The 14677-nt window shown below is 32.9% G+C and overlaps 1 protein-coding gene across 1 annotated transcript in view; it reads right to left on the reverse strand.

Moving 5' to 3' along the window:
* PARP8 (poly(ADP-ribose) polymerase family member 8) overlaps positions 1 to 14677 on the reverse strand; it is a 166458-nt gene that overhangs the window by 57860 nt on the left and 93921 nt on the right. Inside the window, exons 5-8 of the mRNA XM_019736227.2 lie at positions 7404 to 7493; positions 6767 to 6837; positions 5244 to 5321; positions 3635 to 3729 (exon numbers count right to left, since the gene is read on the reverse strand). Coding sequence (XP_019591786.1) covers positions 3635 to 3729; positions 5244 to 5321; positions 6767 to 6837; positions 7404 to 7493 — 334 coding nt within the window. The remainder of the gene's footprint in view (positions 1 to 3634; positions 3730 to 5243; positions 5322 to 6766; positions 6838 to 7403; positions 7494 to 14677) is intronic.

The raw sequence follows: 14677 nt of genomic DNA on the forward strand, positions 1-14677 counted from the left end.
TATGTCTCACTTGCACTACGTGGTTACTGTGGGCTCAGGAGAAAGGGGTGAAATGCTGCTCACTGTCGTCACGAAGGGTCCCAGAGTGACGGAGTCCAGAAGATATGGTAATTCACACACTAGCACTTATGCGCTCACATGTCACTGACCAAAACTAGTTGGTGTGTCCATACCTAACATGAAAAGGGTCAGGGAACCACAATCCTACCATAGAGGAGAACCAGAAGATTTCTAAGTAGTCCTGTTGGTCACAACAAATGAAAACCTAGAGAGCCAGAGAAGTTAAAGTGGTCCATTTTGATTTATGAGGTGTTTGTCCTCTCTCTCTCTCTCTCTCTCTCTCTCTCTCTCTCTCTCACACACACACACACACAATCGCTATGTTTGGGTGATGGGCCTGAATATAGTAGTATAGCTTCTTCAAATCTTAAAAAATCCTCACCATGCCCTGCCTTCCAAAATGTCAACTCCAAAAGGCTCTATTACAGTTGTCCATCCACAGAAAGTGACATAAACACAGAATAGTCACAATCTTGCAATCTTCCAATATCTATCATGCATTAGTCACAGTAAAAAGGGAAGAGTATTACTCATATGGCTTCGATTTTTAAAATGGAAGATGGCATGATCATAAAGCAAAGCATACTTTATATGGGGTACAAGTTTGAACCATCACAGACAAATTATCAGAATCATATCGTTCCTGACCAAATGAAAATTTTGTTTCTTGTAATTCCTTACCTTTCTAAAAATATTAATCAAGTTGTTTTCAGATGGTACTGATCAATATTTTTTCAATAAATATATGACTATAGGAGTAAATTTATAATGAAAAACATAAAATAGCCTCGATTTGCTACATGATCCAAGATGAGACATATTCAGACTAACGACAGCGTTAGTCATGTTCCTCCGGAGACCTAACTCACTTCCATACAAGAGCCTATGAATCAGAACTGTCACCAGTGCTCACAAGTATGGTTTGGCACAATAGTATTCTGCTTTAGGATGCTCTGGCTAGGTAGACCTGAAATTACCTCCTTTAATAAATTTACCATCAGTCACTTTTCCTATATCCTCCTTCAACCTTTGAAAAAGGATTTTGCCTCAATCGAGGCTGTTTCAGTTATTTCCATCTCTTACAGGGAACTTAGATGTGGTTAGCTGCCTTTCTCATTAGATGTCACATAAAAAAAATGACACCAAATAGACTATTATGCATATGGAGGTACTTTTGCTCTTCAAACTCCATTAAGTTCTTATAAACCTCAATTAAGTAAAAGAACAGCTAATTAGAACAGTCTGTTTTCAATAGACCTCAGAACTTCGCAAGGAAGATGATTTTAAGAACTTATGCCTAACTACTCCTTTCCCCATGTGTCCAGTCCTCAGTATTTGAGACTAGACAGTACATTCATTCTTATTTATTTTAAGTAAATCAAACTAGTCCTGCTGAAATGCACCTTTATATCATTAGGCCTCTGGGAGGTTATTTATTCTGGAAACTTCCTTTGTAGCTAGAGAAAATCTAGAGCAAGCAAGAACAAGGCTTGCATTCACTAAGATTTAAACTGGATCAAAACTTGTAAGTCAAATAAGGGGGAAAAAATCAAAGCAAGGGGGAAAAAATCAAAACCATTTATGACTTTAGATACTTCATTTAATTAAAATTCCAAGTATTTATCTAATTTCAACAGTTGATAAATTATCGATAATTTCATTAATAAAGGAAAATACTAATAGAGATGATCATAGGTACTTAATAAATGCTTGCTGAAGAAACAAAAAAAAATCATATATATGTGACAGTATAATTGGGGCATAGAGAGCATGGAAATATGTGTTTTAAAAAAGTCTTAAACTATAAAAGCAATCAGCATGTGCTAAGGTAATCTTCTAAACAAAAATACATATTTTAAACGAAGATTAGTTGAATTCTACTTTGTACTGTATGATTCATTATATCCCACAGATTTTTTTCTTAGTGGGGGGGGGTTATTACTGTTATTAAAATTTCAAGATTTCAAGCAAAGTTCAACTAAAGTTAAAAGGTTAGTCATTGTTTTGGACTACTTATTGTTACTATTGCCTTCTCATTTATTCATTCTAAAATATTTACTGAATATCCATATTCCCTCTGCAGCCATAACAGGAATCAGCTATGAAATGATCACAACTAATTTGTTAAAACTTTGAAAACTGCAGACATTTGCTTTTCCAAGTATAATCCCAATCACTCTCACTTGACTGCAGCCTAATACAACTCCACCAGTCAGAGAGAGGGCTGGATATACAAACCCCAGCTTATTCGGGCTGTAGGTGGTTGTCAGTTTCTGTTTCTCCAGTTAAAATAAAACATTTGGCAATTATAAATAAATGAGAGCTGTGCTGTACTTCCCAACTACAAGTACTTGTTTGCTCTTTCAAAATCTGTGTTTGTCCATTGAAATGACATGCTCGCATTATCTAAATAACCAGATAAGGAGAACATCACTCATGGATGCTGCCACTGCCAACAACCAGGAACCCATCAGCCTGTATTTCACATATACCCTGTGCTATGCTAAACACCACAATACAAGAATGATTGAACCAGGCCAAAACAAAATAAAACAAAGTGTGCTGCCCCAGCATCTACAGAATTCATTGTTTAGAGGGGAAGACGTAAACCAATAATTACAAGACATGAGAAGTACAATAAATGAGGTAAGAACCAAATGTGATGGGAGTCCAGATGGCAGAATAACCTGTGTTGGCGAGTCAAAGAAACTCAAAGAAAAGTTGACTTTTGGACTGGGGCTTGAAGGAGGGAAGCGTTCCTTGATGAGAGAAATGCTTGTTTAAAAGCCCAAAATCAATAGGGAATAGAGCATATTTGGAGAACGGAAACAATTCTGGTTTATGTGGATAAGGCTGGAACTGAGGTCAGGCTGAGAGAGAGAGCGGTCCAGAATTCCATGGAGACTGGAAGACTACTCTCTAAGAAAAGAACAGGAATTTGAAATAATCAGATCTAGCTCATGGACGGAACCTAGTATGGTGGCAGAAAAGGGTTTTTCTTAAATTGAGAGAAAAGAAAGGTAAATAGGATGGTGGGGTCTTCTGAATGATTAAAAGTAATAAAAAGTGGTCTGGAAATTTATCACCCAATAATATATAAAGTCTGCAGAATAGAATATATCATCATTCAAGTAAACACTGTACACATTGATGTCTTTTTTTTCCTTTCTGGTTTTGAGGGGCCAGATGACCTATCAAAATGTGTTTGGTTACCCGTGGTTATGCATTATTTACTTTTACTGTTTAGATGAAAGTGTTCTTTGTGATAACAGCAGGGGTCCAGCTGGCCAAATCTATTATAGGAATTGATTATGACACTACGCAAGACTGATATTTTATCAAACTAACTCTCCTAAGTAATTTCTTTAATGCAGTCACAGTAATCTGAAACCACTGTACAAAAAACACACACATAGCCATAAATATGCCATTTTGTTTAGAAACACAATACAATCTCTTGAATATTTTCAAATATAATTAAGCCCCCCAAATTTCCACTTAAATAACTCCAATAGAAAATCCCAAAGACTGAGTAAATAATTATAATTTTTATTCAACAAAGGTGTTTATTTACCTGAGAGAAACTGCATGTGGCCCATATATCTCCCTCACTGCTGATAAATCAGCTTCGAGCTGTGGGTGCTTGTGTAGCTCCCCATCATAGTTGACCTGATGCAAAGAAACGGTTTAAAAGCGACTTAGGGGAGGAGAGAATCAAAAGACCCAAATACAAACTATCTCTTGTACAGAGCACCCTGCAGGTTCTGCCATGGGCACTTTCTCTGTCGCCTTCATTAAAGCACATCTATAATTGAGCAGTATATTCACTAAAGTTCTTCGGTTCATATATGTCTAGTATAATTTATTGTGTTTAAAAAGTAAAATTAGACTACTTTGATATGAAGAAAATGCAAATGTTAAAAGGAATGAAATAAGTGTCTGGCAGATAATCTGAAAAACTTCTAGACTGAAGAATAGCATTCACCTCCCCTTTGTAAGAATTAGCTGTGTAAACACAAATCAAAACTGGAAGAATTATTTTACATAATATGAAAGTCTTATATTGGTTAAAGAATCATTAGGGGAAAATACCCCATTGCTAAAACAGTATGCTTGGAGAGAAGAAACCTAGCCATATCTCAACTGCCTTACATATGCTTGGTTGACAAATTACTGATTTTTCATTCTGAATGAATAAATTGACTTGCATTCTTTTACATAATAAACTTTGGCTTTAAAGCACCTTTTTAACACATTATCTTCTAATTATACTACCCAAGTTACAAAGTATATTCAATCAAGAAGTTTATAGAAACAGGACAAAACGCTCAATATATTCATATCCTAAAATCACTCAGTTTAAAATTTTAACATGATTTTCGAACAATAGAATGAATTCTTTTATATATGTGCAGTTGTGGCTATGGTATTTTCATGTCTACAAATTACAAAGTTTCTTCATAACAATTTTTCAACAAACACTTCACATTAGTATAAAAGGAAAAGGAAAATAATATACCGTGTTTCCCCGAAAATAAATAAGACCTAGCCGGATCATCAGCTCTAATGTGTCTTTTGGAGCAAAATTAATGTAAGACCCAGTCTTATATAAGACCGGTATCATATATCATATCATATCACATCATATCATATCATATCATATCATATCATATTATATAAGACCGGGTCTCATATTATATTACATTAAGATCGGGTCTTATATTAATTTTTGCTCCAAAAGATGCATTAGAGCTGATGGTCTGGCAGGTCTTATTTTTGGGGAAACACGGTAAGTAATGGAATGTTCAATAATTTGGGCCCATCAATTTTTATAAAGTTTAATCATCTTCTGTTTAAAACTAACAATCAATACCTTTGTTTGAACTGTCATTTCAAAATATTGACTGAGCATAAAATGCTTAAGAAATGAAAAAGTCAAAAGCATAATAAAATGGTGTGTGCAAAATGACTATTAGGTAGACCAATGTAAATGAACGATTACAAAAGTAACCTTAAATTCTGATAATCTGTGGAATATGAGACAGATAAATTATACAGATTTCCTAGTTATAGAACCCTGAATAACACTTAGGTCTCTTAGATCACAAACACTGAGTTCCACCAGGACATATATGGCTACTGCTAACTGTTGAGAGTGGATATTTGAAGGACATGGCGCTTACCTGTCCTCCATAATAAAATTCTTCAGAGTCATTATCACCTTCAGAATCTTCTTCCACTGTACTATTTTGTCTTGACTCCTTAAAATAACAGAGTAAGAGGACAATTTCAATGGTCAAATTAATTTGCCTCCTCTGAAAAGCACAAAGTGGCCATAATAGGTAGGTCTTGTGCATTTCATGTAGATTTTATATGAAAACGTTCTTGGTGCCGAAACAAAAGGTAGTAAGAGACAGTTTTGTGGGTTCATGAAGCTCTATGTATATATTTTTTAAAAGTTCTATTTTGCCTATCCCGAGTTGTACAATTGAATATTTGATGTATATATAAAAACTATGTATAATCAATTCAACTTGGGTTTTGTTCTGATTAAACATCTGACAAGCTCATACTGATTCAATTTTTATTAAAAAGTTCCTCAGAATTATTTATCTCAGACTGTTTTCACTTCCACTGCCAACTCTACACAATGGTATAAAAGAAAAGTCACTTTGGATCCAATAATATAATAATTAAATTATGAAAATAAATATGAATCACATTATGAAGAGAACTTTCAGTACACAGAAACTTCAGATTTCATAAGGATATTTAATTAAATATGCTTGAACTTGAAGTTTGAGTTCTAATTAATTGAACCACATCTGTTATGTGTCTCAAGTACAAACAATGAAAATTCATCTACAGTAATAAATAGTGGTATTCCTATTCCTGGCACTGTTAAATTAAGATAGTTAGAAGAACGATAGCCTCCTTTAAACACAGGAATCTAGTAATCCAATGTTTTGTAATCATTCCTAAATTTCTACACCAAATTTCAAATTCTTAAGGAAAAGAAAAACCTTAGAAAAGGAAATTTGGGTTTTACACGTTGCTACAGGTTTTGGTTTCAGCAATAGTATTTCTAAATCAGTAACTCTCCATGTGGATAGAGAAGAACAGAACGAACAGTAAAACACTAAGAGGGTGTGTTGAGTGGATAGTTTTGAAAGCACTGTTGGCCTCATTGCACTCACTGTTGTTTAATGTCCCAGTATTTATTTAGAGATTCAAGTAAACTTTTCAAAGGTGAGAAAAAGGGATGAGTTTGTTGTTGTTCTTGTTGTTGATTTAACACTGGCCAATAATAATAAGGCTGTACCATGCTAAAGAGATCATGTTTTACAAATGAAATTTTAAGTATCCCATCAAAACTAGGTATAACTACATGTAGCTAATTATAAGTTACGTTAGTGATCCTCAGTCAACTACATTATTTGGAGAAAATATAGAGAATAGGTTAGGTTTTGTATGCACTTTATTAACATTTAAACAAGACCTTCTATTATTTTAAAGGGAGCCTCCTTCTCAGAGTTAATTTTAGACAACTCTCCTTCCCACTCAGCAAGTCCCTAAGCCACGAACTTGAGCTTCATTCACCCTATGCAATCTTAACTGAAATGAGAATTATATTAACTACAAATACACAATAAATTTAAAATATATCTATACTGTTTTAAAGAAATATAAAATATAATTTACATACCTCCCCATTTTCCTTCTGTAATTTGGATTTTATGGATAGGCAACAGTTAATGTCATTTGTCTTTCTTAATTCTGAAAGTTATAATTAAAGTCATTTTAGTTTTCAGTATACTATTTACCCACATATTCAAAAGTTTCAGTATAAAAACACCCCTTGGATGATTCTTTCCTTTGCAAGAAAATTAAAGGATATTTTGAAATTATATTATGTTGGGGAGTTACATAATATACAAGCTACTTTTCATTGCTCATAAAAATATGGTCAAACTAAAATGTTACTATAGAGATTCTTTCAGTTCTCATTATATATTTCATGGGATCTACATTGCCTTAAGTATGCTTTTGAAACATTCAGTTTGTCTAGCAGTGTCATTATGCATGAAAATATTTTCACAGAGTTAATATCAACATAATACATTTTAAAAAGACTTTTTTAAAGTACTGTAAATTTATGCACTTAAAAAACTGTTGAAAAACAAACTAACGCACTTTAGATAGGAAATTTGTATGGAGAACCAGATTTATAGATGCTAAAGATTAATATCTCTTACAAGGGCTAAAAGAAACCAAACACCAAAGCTACCTACAATAAAAAAAAAAAAATTAACATAAAATAAAAAATAGTGTATTCCTATTACCTGTTGCTATTCGATGAAAAATTACTGGAATTGGCTCTGTAGTAACTAATACATCTTCATCATTTTCTGAACTTGACACATAGGTATTATCTGCAAAGAAATATGGACAATTGAAGGCATAGTAACTTAAAAAAAAAATACATGCTTTATAAAACTATAAAGTTACATCCATATAATTTCTAACATCGATGACACACACACTACTGTTCTAATTAATATCAGGAAAAAAAATGAAGTAAATTGCAAATTCATGTGTGAACTAATTGTAAATGGCCGTGTAATGGCATCTCCTAGAGAATATATAGACTTTAGGATAGACACTCTCTAAATACACCTAGAATATCCCATTTGGTGATGAATCGTTTGGATGCATCTGGTTGTCCCAACTCATGGACCAGGGTCCTTTCCAGCATCACTACTACAGGAAGCAGTCAGTGAGTGGAGGGAGGAAGCTGAACAAGAACACTTGGTGCATAGACAAGATTCAGTATTACGTCAATAAGGAATTGGAGCTACAGCTTTTGTTGTAATTCAGATCTCCCACCAAACTCTAATATATATTTTTAAGTTGATATAAAGTCTCACAATTATTCTTGTTCCACAGATTAACTTTATCTAAATAATTAAAATAAACAAGTTGAATGAATAAATTATTGAATTCTTCCACAGATTCTTTAAGTTTCTTATACATCATTTGTTTCCTCTGGGGGGGGAAAGAAAAACAGTATTTTTATAAATTTAGGATTTTTCCCTGATAAATACTGATCTTCAATTACATGCTACTATAACACACAGTTGTTGATTCTACTTTGCTCGTTGATGATTACAGGGCATTTGTGAGACAGCTATTTAACAAACAAATCACCGATTCTTTAATAATTGTCCTATAACACACTCATCAATGATGTATAAAATGTATAAAATATAAATACAAAAATGAAAGTATAAAGTACTCCCAATATATAAGAGAAGCCTGTATCAATTTCCGCTAATGGAAATGAGTGTTCAGATGACTGACTAAATACACGATAAAAGATCTGGAGCCAAGTTTTCATAATATTGTGTCAGTACAGTGAGAACATGATTTTTAATTGATATCGAAGGCATTACTTTAATTCTAAAGAAACATCTGTACAGTTTTAGACATTGAGTAATGAGGAAATGATAGTGATAGAGACTCACAGCGCAGACACACAAGAGTCTCGACAAACATAAAGCTTTAATAGGTATGCAGGAAGGTGAGAGGAGATGGAGATGACTCGATTTGAAACAAAACACGTTCGCCTCATTACTTTGATTTGTTTTAATTACAAATTTGGCCTTATTTCGCTTTCAAGTAGCATCAAGGAGGATGTGAGATTTTTGTGTTTATCAAGTGGGACCACAAATTAAGAAACAGATTTCATACAAGTTTGTTTAAATTATCATCTCTTCATGTTAGTTGAAGACTACTTATCTGGACTCTCTTCTGTCAGTGACTTTATACTTTCAGGTAAAGATCAGAGAGTCCTCTGTTAAAGCTAGTTTTTAAATTTCTTAAACCCTCAATCAGAGTCTTACTGATCCAAAGTTATTTGCTACCGAATTGAGTTAATTAGGTTTTCCCTGTGCATAATGGATTCTTTGAAGCAAACTTATGGAGAAAAGGAGTATCACAAGGGAGCATTAAAGCAACAGAAGTAAGAGCTGACTACCAACTTGAAGGGACGATCCAAAAATATCCGTAAAATGGACACAGTCACACGCAATATCTCAGTGTCATGGAATGAGAAGGATTTTATAAAGCAGCAAGAGGCAAGTAAATTAGGATGTTGTTTAAGAAAACAGGGATGTGAATAGCTCAATTCAAACAATCAAATGGCTTATGTAAAGTGTTGCACTGGAAGGCAGTGAGATTTGATTCAAAATAATATAATTTCATAATGTATGTTGCATAATGCAGAAAGACAGGCTTATGTATCCAAACATACCATTTTCTAAGAGATTTTCTATCAGTTTTTAGAACACTTTTAATTTCTGTTTTTGGCTTAATTTACGCACACCAAAATGTTTTTTGGTTTCATGACACTATCTATTAAGTCGCCTTTACGATATAATAGGTCAGATCACAGAGGTACATACAAGTCAAGCACTAAAATGTAGGAGAGCTGACAAAGCACATCAAAGCTAGACCCTGTTACCAACCAGATGTTTATCTCTGAGCCTACACCACAATCTTAAGTGATAAAATGATGAGCCTTGCTGGTGATCTTTGAGAATCGTCCCAGCTGTGTGAATGAATTCTATGCTTTCTTTTATTGTTGTTGTTGTTCACATAATTATTTCAAATCTTCCTCAAACTATTTTTACATCTGTAATAATCGTAATATTATCTATGTTTAGACATGGAAAAGTAGGACAGATAAAGAATAAGGAATGCATTTAAGGTAACAAAACGAGTCATTGAAAGAACAGAATGTTTTATTATGCGAAGAGAAATAAGTCAGACAGAGAAAGTCGAGAACCATATGACTTCACTGATATGTGGGATATAAAACTGAAAGCAACAAAGGAACAAGACAAATAAATAAATAACTAAATAACTAAATAAATAAATAAATAGAAACTTATAGACATAGACAACAGTTTAGTGGTTACCAGCATGTAAGGGGGTCAGAGGGTGGTAGATGAGGGTAAATGGGATCAAATATATGGTGATGGAAGGAGAACTGACTCTGGGTGGTGAACACACAATGTGATGTATTACAGAATTGTCCGCTTGACACCTATGTAACTTTACTATTGTTGCCCCAATAAATCTTAGAAAGAAAGAAAGAAAGAAAGAAAGAAAGAAAGAAAGAAAGAAAGAAAGAAAGAAAGAAAGAAAGAAAGTTTTCAAACTCAAATTCCTTCAATGGAATTCTCCCACATGACTCTAGAGCTGCCAACTACTTTTCGTAACACTTCTGGGGACAGTTGTATTCTTTAATGTGTAAGTTTTGTTGAGGACCTATAGAAGTTCGTTAACAGTATGCACATTTCCTCTTCTCTTCCCTACCAGATTATACAAGCATTACTAGAACTTCCATGGACAACTGGGGATAGAGGGGTAGAGAGCTATGGAAAAGCATCTCTTACACTATTGCTTTTATTCTATTCTAAATGCCAACATAATTTAAGCCAAGTCATTCCAGTACTCATTACTATGTAACTTAAAAGAAATAATCATAAATAATAATTATACGGAATTTATAATATAACATGCTATTTCCCCTGAATGTTCTATGTAATATTCACATCAACCCCCAAGCCAATCAAATATTATCCCCATTTTAAGGATGAGGAAACCAAGGCTCAGAAAAACTAAATAATTTGCTCAAATTACTCACATCACTAAAGTATTAAGCAGTACTACAGCTAGTCAGTGTGAAAATGTCTGAGTCCAAAAATCAATGCTTTGCTATGTTTCTTAATGTAAAATAATTTCCACGCAACAATTCCAATACCTTGTAGAACATATGAAAGGGATGAGAGCATTCGCACACACCAGTAGATAAGCCACCCAATTAAAGATGGAAACTGATGAGAAAGAATTCTGCTGTTCTGTTATACAGCAAAGACAATTATCTATGGCTTATAACGCACTTACCTTTAAAAAGTAACAAACTGTCGACAGTATAAACTCCATACAGAATTACAATTAAACCAGAAGGCTGCTCTATATCTTCATTTTATTTTGAAAGCTCAATAAAGACACTCTAAATTTTTATTTTCACAAAAACAAACGATGAAATGAGTTTCAATAGGTGGCATAGTTTACTTAATTATAAATTATCATTATAAAATTGTCATTATAAAATGACAAGTCTGATTCTAAAAAATAAATAGGGTAACATAATCCTGAATTTGGAGGATTATGCTGGTACATTTCCATAGGGCAAAGAAAATTCCGTATTTTCAAACTTGGATGATGAGTTAATCATTGAACCATAAAACCCAGGAAAAGCAGGGGGAAAAATGCCTGAGGAAAATTATCAGAAGGAATTAATAAAAGTATTACCAAAGTCACTGCATTTTGAAATTAAAAACATGAAAGAGCTATTTGAAAGAATTTTTAACACAGCCAACGTTTTGGAAGAAAAATCAAAAGGGGGAAAAAAGACAAGAACAGATACAAAACAATAGAAATGAGAAAGAAGAAATAACTGCAGTGATGCAGAAAACTTTTAGATGTATAGACTGAATACTATAAAAAACTTTGCTGAAAAGTTTGGACATTTCACCAGCATTGTGGGCTTTCAAGAACACATGTTAAAAAATGACTAAGGAACAGAAAAACAACAGATCAATAATCATGGCAGAAACAAACAAAAAAAAGATAATAGTCTCAGAAAGATTTGCTTGCAAGTTCTAGCAAATGCCAAAAGAACAGTTTAATTCTTTCAGCACTTAGAAGTCTTTAGTTACAAAGCCTATGACAAAATGCACATAATTTTTATAGACCCACACTAAGATATCTAATTTAATTCGTCACACTGTTCTTCAAAGGAGAAAGCATATGATACCAGCAGATGCCACACAAGAATTTGATAAAGATTTAATACTCATTCTTTAAAAAAAAAAAGGTTGGTAAATGAGAAAAGGAATAATACTTCCTTCTCTGAAAGCAACTGGAAGCATGCTCACTAATTTTGAGAACAGGGACAAATCTGCAACTTTTACATGTATTAGTTAAAATTATTCTGGAAGTTCTAGCCAGTGCGAAAGGAGGAAAAAAGAGATATGAATACTGAAAAGGAAGAGCAAACATTTTCATATAATATTGTCTGTCTGAGAAATCAAATATATTAATTGAACCCTTAGTACAAATTAATGTAGATTAAAATTTAATAATTGGAAAAATATTATTATAGTAACATTCACTTTAAAGAAAGCTCCACAGAAATATTACTACTAATTGTTCTCCAGAAGTGGTAGCAATCAGAACTGAGATATAGACTTGGTTTTACCACCAAACAACATGTCCTTAAGAAATACGATTTGCCCTCTCTCAGGCATTTCTTCAAGTATAAAATGTCATGTCTGTCTCTACACAGAATGACATTGAGAATCAATTCAATTATATATATGAAAATACTTGACATACAGTGTATTGGTTGCTTCAACCAATTCAAAATTCTACCCCAGAATCTGCTAACCTCTCCCATCCTTGTGCTTTATGGATACTCCTTTTCTTTTTAGAAATGAAATTATACTGGCAATACACTACAAACTGCTCCAAAAAGAGAATTTTAAAAACCACAAATGGTAACCAATGCTTTATTTTAAATTTCAATTTTTCTGTCTTGTATTTCTAAGTGGAGTCGCACGTGGCCAGAAAAAGTCAGAGTCACGCCATTTAGCCACAAGAGGGAGCTAAACATTTGGTTCATTTGATTTATGAAAGGCATTTTTTACCATATTTCCGGTGCTACAGAATAATTCGGTCTTCAAGTTGGGCTTTGATTTGTGGCATTATTTCTATTACCTTGACATAAAGTCCTGAACCTCTCATGATTGACATCTACAGGAGCTGCCTCAAATGAGAAGCATGATAATTATAATATTTACAATAGTGGGGCTTTTATTTTCCTAACATACTTAGCGAACATTCATCATCAAAAATGTTCTATAGCATAATAAATGAGAGGGCTGATTGTAAAAGTATCTACGAAAAACATTTTTCTTTATAAATATATCTTGTCTTTGTGTTACTAATAAAATCTGCCTAGAATAATTTTTATACTATTTTATACCAGGCATATCTTTAATAATAATTTGCCTTGTAAAATTGTACAATAGTATTTTTTTTAATGCTATCCTTAAAACATATGCAGAGCATACCAAAATAATGGTAAGGGAGTTTATGATTACAAAATTATTTTAAAAGATGACATTTGATTTTATAAAAAAATGAAAATTCAAAATGCATAATGCAAACTGCCACAGGAAATACCTAACTTAAATGTTAAACAAAATAAGTTTTACAAGTATCCTCACACCACATTATAAACTAATTATTTGAAAAAATACTTAAAGTACATACAGTCATTTTATACAGAAAAATATGATCCCAATCATGCAAAGTATGTGAATAAAATGTCTAGATTTAAATAGGAATTTGAATTATGATTCCATTTTATGACCCTGACAGATCACAACAGTTAGCATGGTAGCCATTTGATTTTATTAAGTAAGAATATTGAAGTAAAATATGTATATATATACACACACACACACAGACACATAACACACACAGACACACACACACACACACACACACACACACACACACAGAAGGTGCCCAAAAAATTATACATATTTTTAAGAAAGTAAAACACTATTAAAATTACACCGATGGTAACCACTTTGAGCACCACTTATAATTACAGAAGTCAAATGTGATTTGTATTCATCTTTTGTTGTCGGTATATATTGAGCATTACAATTTTAATATAGTTTTCCTTTCTTAAAATGTGTATACATTTTTTGGCACCATATACATTACATATATAATACACATATGAAATATAGGCTGTTGAAATTTGCTATTCTTTTCCGGAAAATACAATAGATTCTTGCAGTATACTCTTTTCACTGTGATAAACTAATCAAGTCATATGTGATCTACACTAAAGTCTAACTCAGTGCTTTTGCTCTTATTCAAGATAAAATACTAGATCATTTGTGAGACAGATACTAAAGTGAAACATCATGTTGATATCTTCAAATTATCATGACTTAAACGTCAGCTTATACACCTTGGGCTCTGAAGAAATTACAGTGAGTGTAGAGAACACAAATGACCACGGCCTAGAAGAAAGATACTTGTTAGATTTATAGAAAAATGGGTCTGCAGTGATGTTACATTCTGTACCCTATGTTTCAGGCCCTAGTAATATATTTTAGGACACAGAATGAGAACAGCTATGTATATGCACGATACCTAGTATATATATATAGTCCATATACCAGTTACACAGTCCACAGGCTGTGGAATACTGGGTTCAAATCCCAGCTCTTCCTCTGAGAAACAGTGTCATCATTTAGCTATAAAATAGTGGTATTATAGTAAAAATCTCATAGAATTGTGAGAAGAGAGACAGAGAGAGAGAAAGAGAGAGAGCGTGTGTGTGTTCAGTAATGTATATATGTATATATATAAATAGCTATTACTATTATTTTTAGTTATTACTTTAGCTGTTAGTTTGACATATTATTTTTACATTATGAAAAGTCAAATGATGTTCCAAAAC

Source organism: Rhinolophus sinicus, linkage group LG03 (assembly GCF_036562045.2).
Source record: "Rhinolophus sinicus isolate RSC01 linkage group LG03, ASM3656204v1, whole genome shotgun sequence".
Taxonomy (NCBI): domain Eukaryota; kingdom Metazoa; phylum Chordata; class Mammalia; order Chiroptera; family Rhinolophidae; genus Rhinolophus; species Rhinolophus sinicus.